The sequence below is a fragment of the Periplaneta americana genome, chromosome 3, assembly GCF_040183065.1.
Source record: "Periplaneta americana isolate PAMFEO1 chromosome 3, P.americana_PAMFEO1_priV1, whole genome shotgun sequence".
In the NCBI taxonomy this organism is placed as follows: domain Eukaryota; kingdom Metazoa; phylum Arthropoda; class Insecta; order Blattodea; family Blattidae; genus Periplaneta; species Periplaneta americana.
Window position 1 is genome coordinate 194,109,065 of NC_091119.1, and position 27,243 is coordinate 194,136,307.

The 27,243-nt window shown below is 35.7% G+C and overlaps 1 protein-coding gene across 1 annotated transcript in view; it reads left to right on the forward strand.

Annotated features, from left to right (window-relative positions):
* The window catches only part of Dhc98D (Dynein heavy chain at 89D), a 192,204-nt gene that overhangs the window by 94,622 nt on the left and 70,339 nt on the right, over positions 1-27,243 (forward strand). The window contains exons 31-36 of the mRNA XM_069822419.1: positions 7,315-7,512; positions 11,518-11,662; positions 14,851-15,037; positions 18,521-18,713; positions 19,955-20,107; positions 23,185-23,372. Coding sequence (XP_069678520.1) covers positions 7,315-7,512; positions 11,518-11,662; positions 14,851-15,037; positions 18,521-18,713; positions 19,955-20,107; positions 23,185-23,372 — 1,064 coding nt within the window. The remainder of the gene's footprint in view (positions 1-7,314; positions 7,513-11,517; positions 11,663-14,850; positions 15,038-18,520; positions 18,714-19,954; positions 20,108-23,184; positions 23,373-27,243) is intronic.

The following is a 27,243-nucleotide window of genomic DNA, read 5'->3' on the forward strand; positions in this document are numbered from 1 at the left end:
CATCTACACACAAAACAATAGAAACAGGAACTCAGCAACAGTCAATAGCCAAACATCCTCCACATGCGATGTAATAATGATAAATTTCGTACAACAATCTAGTTGCTGAATTTAATTTAATGTCTCTTAGAAGTCGTAGATTACTTGCTGAGCAACTTTAATTATATACATATTCAACGGTCTACTGGATAACAGCGAATATTATCACAAATCCAGAATAACGCTAGAACATCACATTTAAGAAATTATTGTCAATTGTTGTGTTATAAAAAACCAAACACTTCATCACATAAAAATTCACCAGTGTTAAAAATGTGTTCAAATTTCATTGAGATGTGTAAAACGTGGGATCTAGATTTCTGCATTTCTTACATGGAATACAAACATTTTCTTATTAATATACTGAAGGTAGTTGATTTTATATAATATTGTTATTTGTTACTCTGTAATTTGCCAATTATTATAGCTACATTTACATTTTTGGCTATGATATCTATACTTAACTATTTTTCATTTATTTTATTTTGTATTTTTCACTTATATCTATATCTGTGTCTTTTATTTAGGTAGTATCTATTTGTCCTTTTTTTTCCTTTTCTCATTTTACATTTTAATTTGTATTTACACTTGTATCCTGCATTTGTATCTGTTTCATCTCTTTTTTCATGTTATATGCAATTCTATGTTTTTAAACGAATATCTGTACTGTCTATTGTAATTGGGGCTTTGCCCTGTTATAGGAATAAGTAAATAAATAAATAAGCAAACAAGCAAACAATCAAACAATCAAACAAGCAAACAAGCAAACAAGCAAACAATCAAACAAGCAAACAAGCAAATAAATAAATAAATAAATGAATGAATAAATGAATGAATGAATGAATGAATGAATGAATGAATGAATGAATAAATAAATAAATAAATAAATATTAAATTGTGTATAAATAAACGTAACAAAAAACTTCTGTTTGGAAGTAATATCAACCACCACATTCTAAGAGATGCTGTAGAAACTGACAATAGTACATTAAAGGTGATTTTACTTTTACCAGAATAATCGCAACCAGAGGTGAAGTACCGAAATAATTTAAATTTGGACATAATACTGCTTACACGTATATCTTTACCCTTTCACAACCATAAAACCTTCAGAGTATGTAGGATGTTGGTATTTATTTAATAGTAATACAGGTTATATTAGTAAAGTCTGAGGGCTAGATAGGACTTCATCATCAACCAGTTCAAGCTTTGATCCTAGTAATCCGCTGCTGTCTCAATGGTTTCATGCCATCTTTTTAAGGGTCTCGTCTTCTGAAGGGGCTATGACCTAAGGCTGCTCATTATTTTTACCAATCCGGCTATCTAATGTTTGAGACTTTACTGTAAAAAATGGACTCCAGGACAGTTTACAAGACTGTCTCAAGGAAAGTCGAATGGTGGGGCTGCCACCTTAAGAGCGTCTGGGTAGGCGTGGTATGGCATTTCCTCCATACAGATGTAACAGTTATACCGCCGTGTTTCGGTCCCCAGAGCCTCGTTTGTAAAGAACAGGTTGTACCACGGGAAGGTGAGGATGGGATTTGGGTAGGAGAGGTTATGGAATGCACTTCACTACCCCTTGCAACCCCCAAATAGGACTTAAATAATATGATTTAATTCAAGACTGCACTGAGAAAGTTTTACAAAGTGACAGGAAGGAAACAATCTTCGTCAAGATTTAGTTCTAATTAACAATAAATCATCTTATAATGCTAATGTGCAAGTTGCTGCGAATGAGGATGAAGTATGCAGATTTTTATGCACATGAAAGTGTTGCCTGGTAATCAAAATATCGGAACGTGGAATTTGTCTAGTTTCTTCCCATTTTAACCAGCACAGCATACAGCTGGAATTAAGACAATCTGACTGAAGGTTAATGTACGCACACACCAAGTAAAAAGACAACACAATGTCAGATAATGTGTACAAACGAATATCGAACTTCGTTATACTCGACAAAATGAACCGGATAAAAGACTGTCAGTTCTGGAGCGTGTGAACAGCTGACAAGCAAACGTTCTGATGGGGGCAGATAAAAAAGTTAATTTTTTTTCTTCCACCATGTTAATAATATCAAAAGAAGTGCTTATACAAATTTTGGCCACTCGACCGCAATTACGAGGGCCGTAAAAAATTAATTCGCCAGGTGCCATTAACAGAAAGAAAACAATTTTTTTGGAAAAATTTATTGGGACAGACATAGCAATAGTTGAACTATTTTTCAACATATTTTTCATCGGAACTGAGACATTTCTCATATCATGGGATCGACAGAGAGAGGTGCAGACGCAGTCAAACGCTGGTTCCGATCTGAGGCGGCTGACTTCTACGACACAAAAATTGATCCCACGGTATGACAAATATCTTAATACCAGTGGGGGATATGTTGACAAATAGCGCAACAATTGCTGTATCTGTTTCAATAAATATTTCCATGAAATTGTGATTTTTCTATAAACGACCCCAGACAAAATAACTTTCTGGACGGCCTCGTAATTGCGGTCGAGTGGCCCAAATTTGTATAAGCACTTCTTTTAACATTATTAACATGGTGGAAGAAAAAAAAATTAACTTTTTTATCTGCCCCCATCAGAATGTTTGCTTGTGAGCTGTTGAATGTCGCATATATTGAGCTTTCGAGAGCGGGCCCTAGCAAAATAAATGCACTGTGTATGGTAGTATACAGAAACAGTCAAGACAGCTCCTCATTAACGACTGGAACTTTAGATTTAAAAAAGGTTCGAAAATTCAAATATTTAGGCCACGTATTAACAGCTCAGAATGCGATGGATAAATAAATGTCTCAAAAATTAATAAATACAAAACGAAGGGGTTTTTTTTTTTTGCACTGAATTCGATACTACTTTCCCAGATTCTTTTTGCTGCAACTAAAGTGAGCCGTTATATAAACAATAATTCAGCCAGTCCTACTGTACTCTGCAAAAACATGGACTCTTAACTAAAACAAGCAAACAGTTTTTGAAAACAAGATTTTGGGTAAAATTTGTGGCACAGTCAAAGAGAATGGTATTTGAAGAGCAAGAAAAAATACAGTTATTAGAGTTCTATTTTCTGAACCAGATATAATTGCAAATACCAAAACTAAAAGACTCCGTTGGTTGGGACACGTGCTGAAGAGAGAAGATGCTTTCTTATTAAAAACCGTATGGCAGGAACATCCCGCTGGACGCAGACCATTGGGCAGATAGATCTGAGCTGGAAAGATCAAGTTCGCTTGGACCGAGATTGCCTAGGAGGAACTGAAGATAAAGCATACAACAGAACAGAATGGAGGAAGCCTGTGAATGAGGCCATAAACCTCCTGAGGTTTGAAGTGACACGGAAGTAAATAATTTCAACCGTCACATCCCAAGGGATGCTGCATCAAGTCATAATATATAACTTATGGTAAAGACGAAGCAACTTTCTTTGTCTTCGAACTAACTTCACCCATCTTATCCGAAAAGAATCTGTATCAATGCATATTATCATCGTAAAAATAACCCATATTTTATTTGTTCAAAATAACGTTAAGTTATCTGTCACATCCCAAAATTTGTTGTATCAAGTCATAAAAACATTATTTTTTTCTAGTAAATGTGCCCTTCACATACTAAGAAATGATTTATGAGCTCAGGATTAAATTTGGAAAATAATTAATTGAACTTTTTGTTCGGGGTAATCATATTCATATCATTTTAGAAGATGTCGTAAACTGTGAAAATTTCACTGTAAAATAATTTAAACTTCTTCCGAATAAATCTCAACGCCTCAAGATAAAGTACGAAGTTACAAATTGCGTTGAAAAAATTTTCAATTTTGTTTTAAAACTACTTTTACCTATCACATATATCTCTTACGATAAATTGGAAAATTAAAATGAAGCAGGCCTATATTTTATTTTGGAGCACAGTAATTTTTTCGATATTTGAATAAATTTAATTCGTGTTGCAAAGTATATAATAATTATATCAGCCGTTAAAGTAATTTTAAGCCCAATTGTAAATATTTTTGTAAGATAAAATAAAACGAAATATTTGTAAATCAGTGTTAATTAAGTAGCTTAATAATCATGAAGTATGATGTAATTAAAAATGTTATAAACTGTAATACCCATTGAAAGATTGCACTACCGCTATAAAACAAATTAACTAGAATTTGTAACTATTAAATCAAGAGCTTTTCTTACTTACCACAATCTTCTGGATAACGCACAACTCCTGAAACAGAAAGAAGCGATGTCGTGAACACAATTTCGAATGATTAATGTAAACATGTTTTAATGATTATTTCATTCTTCAAAGTGCAAGTGAACACAATCATCTTACTGTCAAAATAAAATAATATAATATAAATGTAAAATAAAATGCAATTTTTAAGCAACGCAACGAACCAATAAGCAGCGTCCATACAAGCAAGATCCCTCGCTACTACGGTCGATGGCATTTAAGTGTGCTTAAATGCGACAGGCTCATGTCAGTAGATTTACTGGCATGTAAAAGAACTCCTACGGGACAAAATTCCGGCACATCCGGCGACGCTGATATAACCTCTGCAGTTGCGAGCGTCGTTAAATAAAACATAACATTTAACATTTCCCTCGCTACGCCGCGCCGTTAAGATTTTTGAAGCCACGTCTGTGACTACAGTCCTAGATCGCTGGCCTTCTACCCAAACAGCCTGGATTCGATCCCCGATCAGGTCTGTGTGAAATTTATGTTGGACAAAAGAGACTTTGCAGAATGGTTTTCTCGGGGTACTCCCGTTTCCCTCTTCCGTTCTATCAGCTCTCCACTTCCCCCTCATTTCATCTATCATCTGTAATAGTAAGAATTGAATGGGGGTTGTCTGAGGGTAGTACGGTTTCCGATGCTGATCTGGACTCTAAGGTCTTGGGGTTCCGGACTCTGGGTTCGGGCTCATCAGTAGATGATGGGGCCTTACGTGCAGGTCTCAGGAAGGATGGCCCGCCTGTTAATGTTGGATTCATGAATGTGATATGGGCCATCCACTGGACTTAGACAATTACGGTGTACAATGGGCCTAAAACGGTCTGAATGCAAGGATCCATCCCTGATCCAGCCCTCGCGAAATTAGAAGGTACACAGTGAGGCCAACATAAAAATTATCTTTCTACACAATCCACTCTATATTAACATTAGTTTGGAGTGATTTATTAAAGGATGCATTCAATACTAATTTAGATAAATGTTAAACGAATTATCCTTGCACCAAAAACGGATGTTCCCTGAACCAAATGATCCTATTTTAATTATTTGCAAATTAAAGGAATTATCCTTGCACCAAATTAGTGTTCTCTGGACCAAAATGATCGTATTTTAATTATTTTAATACAATTCCAATTAAGTAACATATTAAACGATTTATCCTTCTAGAAAACACGGATGTTCCCTGACTAAATTATTCTATTTTAATTAATTGCATGTAATAAAAATTAAGAAACATATTAAAGGAATTATCCTTGCACCAAATGAGTGCTCTCTGGACAAAAATGATCGTATTTTAATTATTGAAATACAATTTCAATTAAGTAACATATTAATAAACGATTTATCCCTCTAGCAATCACGGATGTTCCCTGACCAAATGATCCTATTTTAATTATTTGCATGTAATAACAATTAAGAAACATATTAAAGGAATTATCCTTGCACCAAATGAGTGCTCTCTGGACAAAAATGATCGTATTTTAATTATTTAAATACAATTTCAATTAAGTAACATATTAAGAAACGATTTATCCCTCTAGCAATCACGGATGTTCCCTGACCAAATGATCCTATTTTAATTATTTGCATGTAATAACAATTAAGAAACATATTAAAGGAATTATCCTTGCACCAAATGAGTGCTCTCTGGACAAAAATGATCGTATTTTAATTATTTAAATACAATTTCAATTAAGTAACATATTAATAAACGATTTATCCCTCTAGCAATCACGGATGTTCCCTGACCAAATGATCCTATTTTAATTATTTGCATGTAATAACAATTAAGAAACATATTAAAGGAATTATCTCTGCACCAAATGAGTGCTCTCTGGACAAAAATGATCGTATTTTAATTATTTAAATACAATTTCAATTAAGTAACATATTAATAAACGATTTATCCATCTAGCAATCACGGATGTTCCCTGACCAAATGATCCTATTTTAATTATTTGCATGTAATAACAATTAAGTAACATATTAAAGGAATTATTCTTGCATCAAATGAATGCTCTCTGTACCAAAATGATCGTATTTTAATTATTTAAGTACAATTCCAATTATATAACATATTAAACGGTTTTTCTTTCTAGTAAACACGGATGTTCCCTGCACCAAATGTCCTATTTTAATTATGTAATTACCTTATATCTATTTTTAAAAAGTGCAACAAAATGCACGAGTATGGCTAGTAGTAATAATAATATTGTCGATTGCACCTAATTTCATTTTCCTTTGCTGTTCTTTTAAATTCTTCATAGTTGTTGCACTTCATTTTACTGAACATGTTTTCGATTTATTTGCTTTTCAGTCTTTCTCTTTCTTACAAAGTATTTTCTCCTGCTATATATTAATTGAAAATGTAATATATGTGACTATATGAACAACCAATTTTATGTTGTCTGATTTCTTCAATAATGCTCTGCTTTCATTTTTACCTCTTTAAAACTTTAATATGGAACTCTTTAACTTTCCAGCTGGTTTTTAATTCTGTGTTAGAATTTTTTTTCAATTAGTGAACTTTCTCCACATTTCAAGTAAAAGTTCTGTTAAATTTAACTTTTCCCTTATTCAAATGTTTGTGTTGTGGGAAATCAATAATTGTTTTAATTAATGTAGGCTTGTTTAACTAAAACACTCTTTTTTAATTTCTATTCTACTTATGTTGTTAGGTCTATTTGTAGTAAAACTGTCTAAGCAGTAGAATTAATTAGCTTCTTTAATTTAACATTTGCAATTTCGATGATTATCAGGAGGTTTAGCGTTTTACTCGTCATCGTAACATTTATGAAAAACCTTAATTACTTTAGAACTCATAATATGAGTAGGCCTGACATTCTTTTCATATTCTTCTCGGAATCTGATAAAATTGCAATATTATCCACAAATCTTCAAGTATTCTTCAGTCATTAATTTTTATAATAATGACAAGTAATTATTATCATATTTTCTTAATAACATTTTGATGTTTCCTTACAATTTTACCAACCAAAATGTTTTAGCTTAAGTTAATAAACTTGTTACTGGTTAATTATTACAGAATCCTAAAGTTCCTGAGCCTTTCCGAAAACCGATAGTGGCACACGTTGTACACGTGCACTCCAGTATTGGCAGGTACACACAAGAGTTCCTCCTGAAGCTAAGAAGAAGGAACTACGTCACGCCGAAACACTATCTCGACTTCATTCACGTGTACCTCAAGTTGCTAGACGAAAAGAACAACTACATCATAGCGCAGGTCAGTATCAAAGCCGGAATTCACAGAAGTTTCGGTTAGCAGCATAAGTTTAAATTCTGTCTGTTTGTTTATCTGTCTGTCCCAATCTCCATCTCTCTTCACTGAAAAGGTAAACTATTAAGACCAAAATAAACTACAGATCGAGTCAAACCTAAATTATGCATTTCCTTACCGAGCTACGAAGTTGCATTTTGACGGGAGTGCGTTGGATTTTCTCGGTTAGTTGTCTCCTCTAAGCCCGGCGCGGAATATAATGCATTGGTTTTCCTTATTAATTGTTCACACTAAGCCGGTGACAAAATTCTGCTGGCATTTTACATTGTCAATCTCAGTTTGAGCTTTGTTGAGAAAGATGTATTTTCAACTACATATAGATGTATATTATTTTAATGTATCGAAGTACATATGATATTTCCATATTCTGCGTCATCATAGGATGAAAGAGTAATGGAACGGAGAAAAACTCTCTCCGGCGCCGGGATTTGAACCCGGGTTTTCAGCTCTACGTGCTGATGCTTTATCCACTAAGCCACACCGGATATCCACCCCGGCGCCGGACAGAATCGTCTCAGATTAAGTTCCAACTCTTGGGTTCCCTCTAGTGGCCGCCCTCTGCACTGCGTCATAGATGTCTATGAATGTAGGACTGAAGTCCACATATGTCCTGAGGTGCACTCGTTATGAGTGACTAGTTGGCCGGGATCCGACGGAATAAGCGCCGTCTTAAATCACGAAGTGATTTACGCATATCATATATATTATTTTAATGTACCGAAGTACATATGATATTTCCATGCAGATATTCTGCGTCATCATACGATGAAAGAGTAATGGAACGGAGAAAAACTCTCTCTGGCGCCGGGATTTGAACCCGGGTTTTCAGCTCTACATGCTGATGCTTTATCCGGTGTGGCCTAGTGGATAAAGCATCAGCACGTAGAGCTGAAAATCCGGGTTCAAATCCCGGCGCCGGAGAGAGTTTTTCTCCGTTCAATTACTCTTTCATCGTACATATAAATGGCTGAGAACCAGACTGTTCTAAATCCTACTTTTATAAGAAAGAAATCTGTGTTTCATTGCGTTCCAGTTCTTGTCTGCATATATGAATCGAACAAAATTGTAAATATTCCTCTCCATAAGGTTGCTATGAAGCTATTCCAAATTGTTTCATGAAGCTCTGAATGTCAGGAGCTTAAAATAGCTCTCCTGAAAAAAAAAAAGTAAAATGGACTTGGAAGAGTCTGGTTCTGGACCATCGATATAGAGAGATAGCCTACACAGTACAGCATTTTCTTTGTAAAACGTGTCTTCCATTATCTTCACTTCCAGCATTTGGTACCTATACACTTTGTGTATTTTTCTTTTCAAAGTTTAAAAATATAATCTGAGTTAATAAATCACCATTATCTTTATCATGTACTGTAATACTCCTGTCTACAAGAAATATCCATCTCTTCATGAGATCTCCCAATGATCTTCTCCTATTTGATCGAGTTGAAAATTGTCTTAGGGACTCTGGATCTGGTCACCCTGTTCACACGTCTACTATGTTCCACTTACTTTAACCTGCAGTTCAGCACATAAACCTCACCACGCTTCTCATAATGATGCTAATTTCATCACTTTTCTGTAGGCTTCATGCTTCTCAAAAGAGAGGTCTTGCTAATGTCTTGTAAAATAGGGGTGTGAATATGCCTTTGACAAAATAAGTTTCATGGCAATATTTATTATGCCCACAAATTTATTTAAATTTTTAATTTTGTCCGAAACATCTAATTGTGTCAAAATTTGTAAAATAAAAGCAATACGAAATAATACAATTAATTTACGCTTTCGAAAATTGTGTTATGTAGTCAAATTTTGCTTGATGCAGGGTCCTTGCCTCATAAAGTCTTTACTTTTTATTTCTTTAGTTGATATTTGCATAGAATATTTTACTGCAAATTTTGATTCATAATTTCATCTTAGTAAATCATATTCTGAAGTAACTAATAAAGACAATTTATCTGCGGAAAATTTGAGCATCAATAGATAAATATGGATCTATAGATATTTGACAATGTTTTATGTGCCTGAATTCTCTGATAATTTCATTCATATGTAATTATTAGGGGACGGATGTTGATGACCTAAAAATCTACTTAGAATGATCATTAAAGTGCCCTTAAACTAATGGAAAAATGACATAAAATTAAAAGAAAATGACATTTAAATATTATTTATCGTACTCGCACCACAACTTCTTAAAAATTAGTCACCTTGTTTCAGTGACTGAGGGTTTACAATGTGTTTCAATTAGGGGTGGTCGATGTCAGTGTCTTCATTCTCCGTCTCTCCTCCTTTCGCGCTTCTCTTTTGTTACCAGATTTTCCAGATGAGGGAGTGTGAATGACAAAACAAATTGTGGGTGCAACGTGCATTCTTGCAATCTTTGTGTTAAAAATACTGTCTACTACAGTAAATATCCCTTCCAAACCATGTTGAGGACACAACGTCCTGTCCAGGACATGGTGAAAGTTTCCGCCCTTCCAAACATAAATTCTAAAGACACCCTCGTACAGACAAAAGAACAGCAGCGGTCAAAGTCCTCACTTAAACTAAGCTGTTGTCAAGTATTTTATACTTCTTCCATTGTCTGAAGTGAAGCCTTCAGTGGAATGAGAGATGGACTTTAGATTCTGTACCAAACTATAAAACTCAAACTTCACTGTTATTCACTTATTCAGTAGGTAATTACTACTGACCTATTTGGTTAGAAAATGATTTAACAGACCTATCGGTAAAGAAGAAAGTAAAATGCATTTCAAATGATCTAAAAGTTTTTCAAAGTATTAAAAATGACCAAAAAATGCCGAAAAAATATAAAAATGATCTATTAGATGAAAAACGTCAAAAATGCAAAAAATGCAATATAAGAAATTTTTTTACGTTGATATTAACACAGAAAGGATTTTTATATTAATAGGCATCGTCCTAATGTGAAAAGTAAGATGATGACTTTTCATCAACATCCGCCTCCTAGTAATTATGTTGAATAGAAGTGATGAAAGTGAACATTCTAAGTTAATAAATAAATTAAACATACATTAAAAGTATGTGTATGCGACGTTTTAAAAGTTGTATCTAATCTCGTTGTCAGGTGGGATCAGCGAATAGGGATTATAAAGAGTGGACACTGAGCGAATTTTCCTGTGTTTTGTTTCTCTGTGCGCCAGCGTTTAGTTCCACTTTTAAGCGCTAGAGGTTAGTGTAATCGAGCATACGCTAAGATAATAATTGAGTATAGAGTTGAGACACAGGATCCAAACATCGCCTACCTTATTGCATAATCCAGTAACGCTTTGCTTCAAATAAATTCAAGTTAACAGCTTTTCCTTATTTCTCAGTGACAAACTAGTTGTAATAATAATATTTCATATTTCCGATATAACAAATTATATTATAAAATAATATAATACATTATAAAATTAAGTATCGAATTCGTTTAATATTTGTATATAATATGATATAGGTATATGGTTTTACTTCTCATAAGAGTTTTGTTTTTCCACTTTCAGCTCTATCAAATCATTACATATTTTAATTGTTGTTGGGGTCAATGTCTCAACTCTTATTATAAAGGAACTCTAGAGTCTAGACATAACAGTTAATGACGGATTTATTATTTTATGGATCCAATTTATTTTGAGTACATAATGTACCTAGATGTATTAATTATATGTGTTATATTTCCGCTGTGTCGACTGCTAGCTGGTGTGATGTCAGCGCCAACTCTAGGGAGAAAGCAGAATCTCACGCTTTAGCTGGCTTGAAGGTCATTGAAATTAGTCCGGCTACATCAAAGGTACCGACGCGAAGTGTCCATACTTTATAATCCCTATTCTCTGGTGAGATGTTGAAGTAGGAAGAAGAAAAGGGAAAGTCTTCTCACAGGAACCATTGCAACTGACAATGCCCTCCAATTCTTATCTCCAATCTTCAACGTATTTATATTTTCTTTGATAGTGCGAGCGTCTGGCTGGTGGAATGGCTAAAATCCTGGAAGCGTCAGAGGAGCTGAACGAGCTGAACAAGAAACTAGAGATACAGAAAATAGCAGTAGCCGAGAAGACGAGGGCTTGCGAAGAGCTTCTGGCGGAAATTAAGGAAGGTAAACAACATAGACATTTATGGAATTAGACCCTGGAGCAACTTCATAATAGAAATTATTCATACTAATGATAAACTTAAATATAACAGTCCCAGCATACGTTCCCGGTGTTTCTACATCCTCCTCCCAACAGAATTTTGGCATCCCCTTCCCAAACAGACTTCTTCGAAATAGGAATCTTGGCTTGGCTCTCGCATATTACTCTCGGTACATACGCGAGTTTACTCGACTTCCATTCGCACTGCGAAAAGGCGCGGTACGTTTCAATGTATAGGCTTATACAGTTCTGCAGTTGCTAAATGGCTTGATTTGCCGGTGGTAACGGAACACGCTCTCCACCGGTGAAAGCACGGATTAGCGGCTGTTTCGGTCCCACGTTTTCGGTAAACAGACAGATAGGTAACAGATAGATGGGTATCTGACACTTAGACCACGCTTTTTTGGTCATAGGTATCTTTGGGTTCCTGCATATTGATAATGATTTTTTGGGTAATTATAGCAAGTTGGTACCTACTTCGGTCATTATAAACACAAAATATAACAAAATGGAAGGAATAATTACTTTTATTGTAGCAATTGCACAGAAATTTACTGTCTGAGTGGTACTATTTCATTTCTTCCCTTTTTTTTTAATTTAGACCGTGCAGAGGCCGTTTACCAAAGTTATCTTTGTTTTCTGTTTTCGTTTTCATTCCTTTCCTTTGTTTTACTTACACTAATACAAACACAACACCCATGCCCGAGGCGGGACTCGAACCCACAACCCTTCCGACCAAGCGATAGGGACATGCCGTGCCCCTACCGCTTGAGCCATCCGGACCGGCATAATGATTTTTTGGGTAATTATGGCAAGTTGGTACCTACTTCGGTCATTATAAACACAAAATATAATAAAATGGAAGGAATAATTACTTTTATTGTAGCAATTGCACAGAAACTTACTGTCTGAGTGGTACTATTTCATTTCTTCCTCTTCACTACCATTATCAGCCGCACGCTCACTGGGGTTGATCTTCAGTTTGTAGGCCAGTGCCCTTAAATAAACATCCAACTGACTTCTGGTCTTGTAGTCCTGGTCTCTTACCACTATGGACATGATTTGCTCCTGGTTCTTGATGTATGTTTAGTTCAGGAGATGCCTTACGTTTCTTTGCAAATAGTTTTTTTCCGTTGCTAGGAAATGATTTTACTTCCACTCAGTGCAAATTGTTTTTCCCGTTGCTAGGAAATGTAATTTAAATTACATTTATTTCATAAGTAATGACCATGTAACATGACTGAAACAAAGCAATGACAAAAATGATAAAGCGACCCAAGTGATCAAAGTGCTGTACCAAAAAATTTGTGGTACTGAAATGGCCTATTACCGAAAATGCTGTGCGAAAAATTTCGTGGAACCGGAATGTCTTATTTATCTAAATGGCCTATTACCAAAAATGAAAAGTGACCCAAAAATATGGACCCAAACAGCCTGAAACGGCAAGCACGACACGTAGAAAAGTGTACGCAGAGGTTTCGCTGTAATCTAGTTTCCTCGTAAAATGAGAGCACTGTATATTATGACGTTTCTTCGCCCGATTGTGCTGCACACAACTGAATTATGTATTGATATTAATATTAATACCGGTATTACTAATTTATGTTAAAATTTTACAAGCTTAGTTACTTCCATTTCATTAGCTTCCTTTACTGCAAACCAAAATTATTGCTGCCAACAAAATAGAATAACTGCCAGTTGTATTTGTGAGTATTCAAAGTTTGAAAGAAAGTTGGTAAAATAAAATTCAACCTGACATCTAGAAAATCACTATAATTCACTATCATTATGTGGTAATAGGGGAAAATTGGTTAGGTTTCACACTTACAATATTAAGTAAGCTGATATGGACTATAATTTGGTTTCCTCGTGTGCAGACCATTCTTCCTCCCAATGCCACCAAGTGAGTGTGAGTGAGAGATAGAGAGAGTGACTGAGATAAAGTGAGAGTGACAGGGTTAAAGCGTGAGTGTATGTAGCGATTCCACCACAAACTAGTTGTTCTTGTTTTCTAATGCCAGGCGTTTGACAATAAAGTCATTTGACCTCTTGCAATCCAATATTTTTCAAAGATATTATCATGACCAGCCAATGAAGCACAGATTTTGAGGTGTTCCGAATCCATTTCTTGGTTTGAGTTGCACAATGGGCAGTTAGGGGACTGATATATTCCAATTCTATGCAGATGTTTAGCCAAACAATCATGGCCTGTTGCCAATCTAAATGCAGCTACAGACGATTTTCGTGGTAAATCGGGAATTAACTGTGGATTATGATGCAGAGAGTTCCATTTTTTCCCTTGGGATTGTGTTATCAAATTTTGTTTGTTGAAGTCTAAGTATGTAGATTTAATAAATCTCTTCACAGAGTAATACGTAGATTTAATAACAGGTCTGTAAGTAGCAGTGCTGCCCTTCTTTGCTAAAGCATCCGCATTCTCGTTTCCCAGGATTCCACATTGGGATGGTATCCATTGAAATACAATTCTTTTATTGAGCGATATTAATTGAGAGAGCATTTTAGTTATTTCTGCTGTTTGAGATGAAGGTATGTGTTTAGAGACGATTGGTAGAATAGCTGCTTTGGAGTCTGACAATATAACTGCATTCCTAAATTTATTGATGTGGCATAGAAGATTCCTGAGACTTTCACTTATTGCAATGATTTCTCCATCAATACTTGTTGTTCCATACCCAAGAGATCTATAAAGTGAGAAGAGACAGCACGTAACACCTGCATCGGCACCTTGTTCTCTGGAGATCAAGGATCCGTCGGTGTATAAATGAAGCCAGTTTTGTGGAGGGTACCTAATATTAATTGTCTCTAAAGACAAATGTTTCAGTATTTCAGTATTTACTTCTGATTTCAGTATTTCTTGTGTTAAATTTAGATTATATTCTATATTTAATAGAGTTAAAGGGTTTGGTTTAATTTGTAAGTTTTCTTTTAAATTCGGGATATTGATTTTCTGTTTTAATTCTTGAACAATGGATATGAAATTTTTTGAGTTTTCAATCTACAGAGAGGACTGTATGAATGCCACAAACTAGTAACTTACGTTATTCACAACCTATTCATTAGACGTAAGCTGATATAATTTAAGACGGCATTAATTGAAGTTGCGTAATCCAGCGGCCACTGTTAATTGCAGCAACCGCCATGGCTTCTGAGAAGAAGGAAACAGCTACGATCAAGAGCATCGAGATAGAAGAGAAGAGCAAAGTTATTTCGGCTGAGAAGGCAGAAGCCGAAGAAGCGCTGGCCGAGGCTCTGCCAGCCCTGGAGGCGGCTCGTCTCGCCCTCAGCGAGCTGGACAAGGGCGATATCACCGAGATCAGGTACTATATACTAGTATGTTTGTTATTTTTTATTTTAGGTATTAGTATTAATATGATATGATATGATATGATATGATATGATATGATATGATATATTTATTTGTCAGTCAACTTTAAAATTCACAGTTATGGTGGGCCTTCACATTTCTGTTTTTCGATCCACCATCCCTTTAATACTTACAAATCTTTTCTATTAGTGTATTCTTTGCCGAGAATTTCTTGATTACTTTCTAATGTTCTGTTAAGACTGAATTGCTATATGTCCTTCCCTTTATATCCTCTTCTATTCTCTCCCTCCTACCTAGACTGTCTCCCTTCCATTTCTCGCTCACCTATTAAATATTGCATATTCCTCCCTTAATAATTTGCATTATTTACTTATTTTCTTCTCTACCCTCAAATCCTACCTACTCTTAATCATTGTTTTCCAGCTATTTTCGCCTACATTACTTGCTGACTTTTTCGTTTACTTTATTTTACAACACTTACATCACTTTTTTTTCCTACCCTCCTTACGTATTGATCCTTTTCTCTTCGCTTCACTCCTAATTTTCCTATTTTATTCCTCTTTCCATATATTTATTTCTATAATACTCCTACAGTTATAGTACCCCTCATACTACTCTCAACCCATAACATTGAAAAACATCAAATATCTAATTCACTTAATTACACTTGCAATTTCTCCCTCATTCCACTTCACATTTGTTCAGATGTTTTTTTTTTTTCACTTTAATTCTCTTGTATTCATTGTTTGATAGTCTCTTATTACACTCTTACACTATCTTCTTACACTTGACATTTTTTTCTCTGTTCCTTTTCTTACACTTTTGCCACCCGTAACTTTCTTGCACACACTTTTTAGCATCTTTTTCTTCGCTAATAACCTCTCCAAAGCCCTATCTATTCTGTCCTCACAATCACTAATATCTGGTAGTCGCTTCATTCCTTCACTCGTTAATATGAAATGATAACACTTGCCATGTCCAAAAATGAATTGCCACGAAGGTGAGATGTATTCTCTCATAAATTGTATTCGTTTCGTAGCCAATAATTTAAGTAGCTTGTTACGTTTGGTATGTTGTATCTGTTTATAATTTATAACCATTAACTGCTGTTCAAAATACAGGGCACATCAAAAGCCCGGTAAAACTTTCAATATTTTATTACACAAAAACTATAAACGATAGCACTTTCAAACACACGTCAGTTTAAAGTCGAACTCTCAAAGTTCTGTTTACACCTTACAGAGATTCACTGTGTGAACCACGAGTGACTCGGCAGATATCCAAACGATAATCAAACTCTTCCCATACCCTTTTCAACATATCCTCTGTGACCGTGGCGGCAGCTTCTCGAATTCTTGTTTTTAGTTCCTCTAAATCACGTGGCAAAGGCGGTACAAACACACGGTCCTTTAGCTACCCCCATAGAAAAAAGTCACATGCAGTCATATCGGGTGACCTTGGTGGCCATGTCATGAAACATCTGTCCCTTACTCCAGCACGTCCTATCCAACGATCAGACATCTCCGTATTCAGGTAAGCACGAACTGCATTGTGGAAATGTGGCGGAGCCCCATCTTGCCGAAAGATGAAATCGTCATCGAGATCTTGTCTAAGTTGAGGCACCAACCATTACTCCAACATGTCCAGATATGAATGTCCAGTCACAGTAGCCTCAATGAAGAAGAAAGATCCGTACAGTTTTCGTTGTGACAACGCGCAGAAAACATTCACCTTTGGTGAATCACGCTCATGTTCAGTGATTCTGTGAGGTTTCTTTGTACCCCAAACACGACAGTTGTGCTTGTTAATTTTCCCACTCGTATGGAATGTCGCTTCGTCGCTGAAAATTAAGCGGCTGAATAACTTTGAGAGTTTGATTTTAAACTGACGTGTGTTTGAAAGTGCTATCGTTAGTAGTTTTTGTATAATAAAATATTGAAAATGTTACCGGACTTATGATATGCTCTGTATATAGTTAATTGAAATCATTTAATTGTGCAAAAAGTCATCATCTCTAGTACTAAAATAAAGGTAACTGCTTATTTATACAGTACTGCTTACACACACACACACACACACACACACACACACACACACACACACACACACACACACACACACACACACAGAGTGAACCATAATTCGTGGGTTAGCAGAATGTTAGTCCATTGCGTTTTCGTCCATTCACAATTTGGTCCTAATTTTACGTTTGTCCAGTTATATGTTTGTCCTGCATCAAATTTTGTCCACAGATCTTTCGTCCATGCCACTTTAGTATTATGTGAAATTTCGTCCTATATACATTTCGTCCTTACCGGATTTAGTCCAAATTTATTTACTTGAAATTTTCGTAGCTATGTTTATTACAAAAAAATTAATAATCACTGAAATAAAACTTGAGATTTATTTTCAGTTATTTCAAAGAACAAAAATCATGCATTCATTGCAGCTATTTCTTAGGAAAAATAATTTCCTTCTTTAATTTTCATCTTCGGGGTTCTGCGCGTTTCTGTGTAATTTCATGACAGGTTGACCGATTCTCACATCGTTTTCGATCCTCATTATAAGAGTGGTGTTGATAACAGTAGCCGTCTTTTATGAGCAGTGGTTTGTTTCTTTTTGAAGTAATTACTTTGGGATCCATATCTGATAATTTTTTAAGTAAAACTAATGTATGCATTTCCCTAGTAACATCTGTCCATTTTTGACTTCTCCATTATTTGGTGTTATATTGTTGGCATCTGTTAAAAATGTGCTTCTAGTATCTGAATAACCAAAATCAATCACGAATGGACAATATGTATATTGGGCTAAATTTTTGTGGATTAAAAAATTCCTGAACGAAATTTACTTTTGGACGAAAATGCTATGGACTTATTCCACAGGACCTAAATGTGTTTGTCATATAAATTTGGACGAAATATTGTATTTGACAGAAATGTTTGGACAAACATTCTTGAAAGCAATTCGTGCATATACAAGCCACCACGCAATTTACCATTGCAAATTATATCCAAATTATTATTTCCGAAAATTGCACCCGGGCCCTAATTTCCGAGTTCAGTCCAACGATGCGATAGATGGTCAATTCGGAAATGTCTACTAAACAATATTTGTACTATTGTTACTGAATTTGTTTTCTCACGCTGTAGAATATATCATCTAGAAATAGTCTTACGGCAACACGTTTCTTTAGTGGTCCAAACAAATTAAAATCGAATGGGACTAAATCCGGGCTGTAAGGAGTCTGATCCATTATATTCCAGTATGAAATTTCCTGTGTTCGGTGGGTCGTGCTATCGGAACGCGTTGGTTCATGAGGAGTGTCTACACACAGGAAAAAAGTAATTTCCCCTAGGAGGCAAGGAACTATTATCGAGAGAATTTTACTTCGTGATCAACTCTCTTATGTATTTTTAACTCTTATGTACACCTTATGAGTAAGATGATGAGTGTTTTTTTTTTTTTGTTTCAGATCTTTCGCCACTCCTCCCGAGCCAGTAATGATCGTGTGCGAGTGTGTGGCCATAATCAGGGGCTACAGAGAAATAAACTGGAAAACGGCGAAAGGAATGATGATGGACCCCAACTTCTTACGAACGCTACAAGAAACCAATTGCGATTTAATCACATCAACTCAGATCCGAAACATTAAAGCCCACATGAAGGTAATACATAATATAGCCCACTGACAGATTTCTTTCACAGGAAAAATACAATAGCCTAGATGCACAAAATGAAGAACCGGTTACCAGACATAAAGTCCAAGATTATAATGTCCATACGTTAAAATGTCCATGGAATAATGTCCACGTTGAAAATGTCCATGTTAAATCGTCCAGAGTCAAAAGTGTCCATAGTTCTATAATGCCTACTTCACTCTGATGTCCAAAGTCATAATGTCCATAGCTCTATATACAATATATCCATTGTTCAAGGTAATTATAGTAATCTACAGTATGTACAAATTTTCAAGTACAGGACTAACCAGAATTGAAATTTTTTAAGATAGAACGCAATCCTCAGTTAATGCCATTACAGAAGGTTAAACCACTTCTTTCTTTTCGTGGGTACCTGTACCAACATCAATACTTAAATAGAGATAGGACAGAAATATATTGGCGATGCAGGGAAAGGAAAATTTATAATGCTGCAATGATAACTAACAGCAACCTGGATAACATTCGGGTTTTGGGGGATGGCACTGATAAACATTTACATAGTGCCGATGAAGCAGGTATAGAAGTAAAGTGTACCTTGAACCGTGTTAAGGCAAGAGGAAGAGCCTTGGCTGTACATCATTCATCCATTTGGCGATTTATAGAGTGCCTAAAGCGTGAATGAAATGAAATTTGGACACAAATATTGCAAGCAAGAGTGGGGCATACACAAATTAAAGAGCCGGTGAATAAAGCGTATTTGAAGAATCAAAGACAAATTCTCCAGACTGTGAGAAACTACAACAGGTACAAAGAAAATGGAAAAATTCTCATATAGCTACCTTAAAAGTATTCGTTACCATCTTAAAAGTGGGGCTCCGGTTCCTGATGATTAATAACTTATTTGTACGAGTCACGGAATAAAATTTATTGTGTTCTATTCAAGCAGAATTTTCCTTTGAACTTGGACATTATGGGCGTTTGGCACTATGGACATTTTCACCTTACGAACGTTTTATCATATGGGCTTTCTGTCGTATGGACATTTAGTACATGGACATTTTCACCGTATGGACATTTTGACAATATGGACATTTTGACCTTATGGAGGTTTTATCATATGGACGTTCTGTAGTATGGACTATATACGGTGGAAGCGAAGAATCAAATAGACGAGTATCTAGATATACTTGATGTCATTTCATTCCTCGTGAAATTAATTTACTAATACTTTTCCTCACTATTTCTAGAAATCTACGAAGCTGGATCAGATGGCGTTGATCAGCAAGGCAGGGTACGGCCTGCTGAAGTTCGTGGAAGCCGTGCTGGCGTATTGTGCAGTCTTCAGGGAAGTGAAACCCAAGAGAGAAAGAGTCGATATGCTTGTGAAAGAGTTTGAACAGGTGCGTTATTCTTACACCGTGCGACCATGAACGCTGCGATGTACGAAACAATCTGCTAGTGTACCCAATGAGAAGCGAGCACTGCAGTGCTGGTAATATTCACCATAGATATTTCCCTCCATATAGTCCGTAGGAAATAAAGACGAGTATTTTCCCTTCACCAAAAGTACAATGAAGGTTTGTGAAAATAAAGAATCAGCGAAGTATGAGCAAAGCTCGTGTTTGGGTGTAGTTCCATTATAATACAGAAATACAAAAATTAATTAATACAAATTTTAATAATAGAATTACGCCTAACAATAGAAACAATCTCAACAATAGTTCACGGCCTATTGATATAACTTATCCAAAGATTCTACACACGCGATATCACCTAGATGTTAAAGCGTGTTTAAAAAATATAAAGACTGCCTCCGTGGTCTGTTGGTCAGCATGCTGGCTTCCAGATCAGGAGGTCTTGGGTTCGATGCCCGGACTCGGCTCTCGGTGAAGAAGAAGATTCCCTGGGTGTCTAGATTCTGGAAATTTGTATGAATGTGAGTGTGATTGTGACTGTGTCGGGTTAATATTAACCAATCATCACAAATATAAAAATACATCAGGTCTGTTGCTGGGCAGTAACCTGAACACACGTTTCAGCGTCACATTGTTGACAAGTAACTCCATCTGTTAGCACAACCATAAATCATCTTATAGAGGCTATAGAGTTACCAATAACAATATATATATATATATATATATATATATATATATATATATATATATATATATAAACCGTCCTCATAAGCTAACATTACAAAAGCGATATCCAAGAGCTGGATTAGGAGGTTATTTCAGATCAACCTAATCACCTGATCTCGCTCCGTCAGATTTTCATCCTTTCCGTGTGCGACAATCTCCTTTAATAATAGTGAAGGTTATTACTGATTGCTTTTTATGGGGTTATTTGAAGTGCAGGGTCTTTGCCACGCAGTCTAGTGACATGAACAAGTTGAAGACCAGGATAAGAATGGAATGTAGAGAAATACCGCCAGCTATGTATGTATGTATGTATGTATGTATGTATGTATGTATGTATGTATGTATGTATGTATGTATGTATGTATGTACTGTATGTATGTACTGTATGTATGTATGTACTGTATGTATGTATGTACTGTATGTATGTATGTACAGTATATGTATGTATGTATTCACGCTGAAAATGGGTATATACCCTGTGGCAGTGGTAAGTAATTACACTCAATATTACAATTAATAATAAACACAACTAATAAAAAACAATAAATTATAATAATAATAATAATAATAATAATAATAATAATAATAATAATAATAAGGAGCATCCTAAATTAAATGAAGCATGGTCACTTAAAATAACATTTAAAGTAAATCTAATTTGTATTTTAACCCTAAGTTCAAACTAAGACCCACGAGTGTGACAGGTTTATACCTGCACAAGTACCTTTCGGCACTACATTTATTTCGCTGTCAACTCACTCACTGCACTGATTCTATCCTGATTTCACTAACATTTTAAAACCATTTCACTGTTCAAATACTTTGCACAGCCACTTCACTGACACAAACACACTTCACTTACACAATAGACTTCACTTACACAATAGACTTCACTGACACAACACACTTCCTCACTGATAGAACACTTCAAATAACAAGATATCAATTACACCCTTTAAATAGTGTGTATAATATACTACCGTCTTTTAGTAAAGTCCTTAAGCCTATTTTTAAATACATTTTTGATTATTGGTAAAGCCTTTAGTAAATCTGCAGGTAAAGCATTCCAGTCTCTGATAGTACGATTGAGAAAAGAAAACTTTCCAGTGTCCGTCCTCTGTCTTCTTTCCCTCAATTTATATGAGTGGTCGTTCCTTGAAGAGTAATTTGACGGCTGATAAAAGATGTTCGAAAGGAATTTGTACTGCGCCTTAGTCGTTGCCAGATTGTCAGTGGAGGACATTTTAAACAATTAATTAAATGAATTTAATTATTTATTGTTTATTGTTAGTAAAGTTAATTGCCTCACGCACGAGTTTGTGTGAAAGTTAGTGAAATTGTATTACTTTTCTTTCTTTCTTATTGCGTCGAGAGACATCAACTTCTATTAAATAAGTGAGATTTTCCAAAATGTACAATTTCTAACACGCTCTTTCAGAAAATATGAAAAATTCATATGTTCTAATTTGAAAATTTATTCGATGACGTCATAGCTTAGCTACAGAAAAGATTTTATTAATTTGTCCTACACATAATATCTGTAATATTGACAATTAATATTTGAGGAGAAAAATTCGCTCCGGCGCCGGAGATCGAACCCGGGTCCTTGGTTCTACGTACCAAGCGCTCTGACCACTGAGCTACGCCGAATTCAATCCACAGCACAGGACCGAACTCTCCTCCTTCGATGTTTCCCTTTGTGACCTGACTCCAAGTTAGGCATATACGCGCCGGTGCGAATTTTTCTCCTCAAATATTAATTGTCAATATTACAGATATTATTCTCTAGAACAAATTAATAAAATCTTTAATATTCTCATAGCTAGCAGTGCATATTTCTGTACAGATTACTGTGCACTTAACTGCGGAATCCCGGCCAAACAGCCACTCAGTTGAGTGCGCCCCTTGTATAGTGGCAGTTGACTTATACTACATAAAAACGTCAACGTATATGCCTAACTTGGAGCCAGGCCACGAAGGAGGATAGTTTGGTCCGGTGCTGTGGATTTAATTCGGCGTAGCTCAGTGGTCAGAGCGCTTGGTACGTAGAACCAAGGACCAGGGTTCGATCCCCGGCACCGAAGCGAATTTTTCTCCTCAAATATTAATTGTCATAGCTTATGCATTAATTAAATCCTTTTAAGAAAAAAGATTCGAAGTGTCTGAGTATTTTCTTTAAAACCTTCCGTCAAATTATAAAACACATTATGCGTTACTTTTTAAAAAACCCTGTGTGTTATTGATTAGTTTATATAAAATAAATAATTCAGGATTTAACAAAAAAAAATTAAGAATTTATGCATCAACGTAATAACTTCATCCGCATACTTTTACAGGCTAAGAAGGATCTGAACAAGTTGTACGCAGAAATAAACAACTTGGAAGAAGATCTGAAGGCTCTTGGTGTTAAATACGACGACGCTATGAGAGAGAGGCAGATCCTGCAAGAGGAGACGGATATCATGATGCGTCGCCTCATTGCAGCAGACAAACTCATCACTGGACTCAGTTCTGAAAACACCCGGTGAATATTCGCTTTTATTTTCACTAAGTAGAAAAGTAAAGCTGTATTTTAACACTGGGAAAGATAAGTCTTACATTAAACACACCAACACAGTTTGTTTTTTCTAAAACTTCCCAACTTGGATAATGTTAGACGTGCAAGGGACACGATTTTGAGGAAAAACACGTCGATTTAGTTTTCGAGAGGAAAGTTCAAAATCTCTGCTGACTGGATTTTCTGTTGTAAATCTTCACTCCCACTCTCACTTTTGAATTTCAAGTTGCACCTCTATCCTCAGACACATAATTTTAAAGGGGGTGATAAACCCTACTCATCTACCAAAAAATAATTTCGTCCATTTCTTTCTGAGATAGAGCCAGAAACGTATCATTTACTGAACTAAACTTTAGTTAATATGTTGTTGTTTTCTAATGCCAGGCGTTTGACAATAAAGTCATTTGACCTCTTGCACTCCAATATTTTTCAAAGATATTATCATGGCCAGCCACTGAAGCACAGATTTTGAGGTGTTCCGAATCCATTTCTTGGTTTGAGTTGCACAATGGGCAGTTAGAGGACTGATATATTCCAATTCTATGTAGGTGTTTAGCCAAACAATCATGGCCTGTTGCCAATCTAAATGCAGCTACAGACGATTTTCGTGGTAAATCGGGAATTAACTGTGGATTATGATGCAGAGTTCCATTTTTTCCCTTGGGATTGAGTTACCAAATTTTGTTTGTTGAAGTCTAACTATGTAGATTTAATAAATCTCTTCACAGATTAATACGTAGATTTAGTAACAGGTCTGTAAGTAGCAGTGCTACCCTTCTTTGCTAAAGCATCCGCATTGTCGTTTCCCAGGATTCCACAATGGGATGGTATCCCTTGGAATACAATTCTTTTATTGAGTGATATTAATTGAGAGAGCATTTTAGTTATTTCTGCTGTTTGAGATGAAGGTGTGTGTTTAGAGACGATTGATAGAATAGCTGCTTTGGAGTCTGACAATATAACTGCATTCTTAAATTTATTGATGTGGCATAGAAGATTCCTGAGACTTTCACTTATTGCAATGATTTCTCCATCAAAGCTCGTTGTTCCATATCCAAGAGATCTATAAAGTGAGAAGAGACAGCACGTAACACCTGCACCGGCACCTTGTTCTCTGAAGATCAAGGATCCGTCAGTGTATAAATGAAGCCAGGTTTGTGGAGGGTATCTAATATTAATTGTCTCTAAAGACAATTGTTTCAGTATTTCAGTGTTTACTTCTGATTTCAGTATTTCTTCTGTTAAATTTAGATTATATTCTAAATTTAATAGAGTTCAAGGGTTTGGTTTAATTTGTAAGTTTTCTTTTAAATTCGGGATATTGATTTTCTGTTTTAATTCTTGAATAATGGATATGAAACTTTTTTGAGTTTTCAATCTACAGAGAGGACTTTATGAATGCCAATTGTTTCCTGGTAATCTGATAAGTTTTTCATATTGAATCAGTGCTTTTTCTTGCATTGTTATTTTGATGCTGTTAATATTAGTGAGGAATCTCATAGAATCTATTGGCGTTGTTTTGATTCCACCAGTAATGAGTCTGAAAGCTTGGTTTTGAAAATATTCTATTTCGTTTATGAAAGGTGAAGTAATTAAAATTTCTCAGCAGTATGTCAGCAGTGGCTGTATAAACATTTTGTATGTAGTGTTCAAAGTATTTCTAGAGCATCCCCATTTCTTTCCTGCTAGTCTTTTTAGAAGGGAGAATCTTTTACGAGCTTTAGTTAATATTAAATAGTATTATGAGATAGCCTACTGTGCTTTCACCGTGTGTACTAGAAAACAAAATAATATATTGTTTATCTCGTATGACTGGAGTTCTTGTTGTCGTGGAATTGTTCGGCGGTCTTCTTTTTATTCATATACGCGTTAACATCTGAGGTCATATCACTTCTGTAGGTTTTCCGAGTATTTATCAGTAGGCCGTGAACTATTGCTGTGATTATCTCTATTGTCCTTTGTTATAAATGGCTTGTATTCATTTTTAACCCCTGTAATTGTGTTGTTATTCATTCAATTTCATTTTTCTGGTCCTAGGCCTATCTCGGAAACAAACTTTTCTGGTTCTATCTCAGAAACGGACTTTTCTGGTTCTATCTCAGAAACGGACTTCGCTGGTTCTATCTCAAAAACGGACTTTTCTGGTTCTATCTCAGAAACGGACTTCGCTGGTTCTATCTCAAAAACGGAGTTTTCTGGTTCTATCTCAAAAACGGACTTCGCTGGTTCTATCTCAGAAACGGACTTTGCTGGTTCTATCTCAAAAACGGACTTTTCTGGTTCTATCTCAGAAACGGACTTTGCTGGTTCTATCTCAGAAACGGACTTTGCTGGTTCTATCTCAGAAACGGACTTTGCTGGTTCTATCTCAAAAACGGACTTTTCTGGTTCTATCTCAGAAACGGACTTTGCTGGTTCTATCTCAGAAACGGACTTTGCTGGTTCTATCTCAGAAACGGACTTTTTTCTGGTTCTATCTCAGAAACGGACTTTGCTGGTTCTATCTCAGAAATGGACTTTGATGGTTCTATCTCAAAAACGGACTTTGCTGGTTCTATCTCAGAAATGGACTTTGATGGTTCTATCTCAAAAACGGACTTTGCTGGTTCTATCTCAAAAACGGACTTTGCTGGTTCTATCTCAGAAACGGACTTTGCTGGTTCTATCTCAAAAACGGACTTCGCTGGTTCTATCTCAGAAACGGACTTTGCTGGTTCTATCTCAAAAACGAACTTCGCTGGTTCTATCTCAGAAACGGACTTTGTTGGTTCTATCTCAAAAACGGACTTTGCTGGTTCTATCTCAGAAACGGACTTTGCTGGTTCTAGCTCAGAAACGGACTTTTTTCTGGTTCTATCTCAAAAACGGACTTTGCTGGTTCTATCTCATAAACGGACTTTGATGGTTCTATCTCAAAAACGGACTTCGCTGGTTCTATCTCAGAAACGGACTTTGATGGTTCTATCTCAAAAACGGACTTCGCTGGTTCTATCTCAGAAACGGACTTTGATGGTTCTATCTCAAAAACGGACTTCGCTGGTTCTATCTCAGAAACGGACTTCGCTGGTTCTATCTCAAAAACGGACTTTTATGGTTCTATGTAAAAAACGGATGGCCCGAATTATTATTCTTTTTTTTTTTTTTTGTAGACGGTTAGGGTTTATCGTCTCTTTTAAAATGACGTGTCTGAAGATAGGGCTGAGATTTTAAATTCGAAGGAGTGGAAGAGTGAAGTGGCGGAACAGAAAATTCAATCAGCAGTGGTTGTGTACTTCCCCCTCGAAAACGTGTTTTTCCTCAAAATCGTGTTTGCTGCACATCTAAAATTATTTTTTTTTAAGGTGAGAAATTTTGAAATGTACACAGGTATGTTAATTTACATATCACTCAATGTATTGTTTCATTCCAGATAAAACATGAAGATTTTTTCTTAATGCCTCACTGATATGAAAAGCCTCTCATTGTCACTTTGGGGGAGAATTCTTTTGATATCTTTTGGAAACGAACACGCATAATCTTCTGTTCAGCTTCTTTACAATCAGTACGTAAACTTCTGAGTTTAATTTTTCACCACCAAGCAATGTGTCATCAGAATGATCCTTTCTGAATACTCTTCAGAGTCCCAAAATTATCCCTTCAGAGTCCCAGAAGACTGAAGTTATCGCCTTACACATTTTAACGGAAAATAATGAAACTACATGCAATTGGACAGAAATGCTTCATGATTTTGCATATAAAATTTTGTTATTTTCCAATGAATGGCGGCAGAGAAAAAAATTGTAGTGCATTATTTATTGAAGCATGGTGACCATGAAGCTAAGATTATTCGACCGATCGC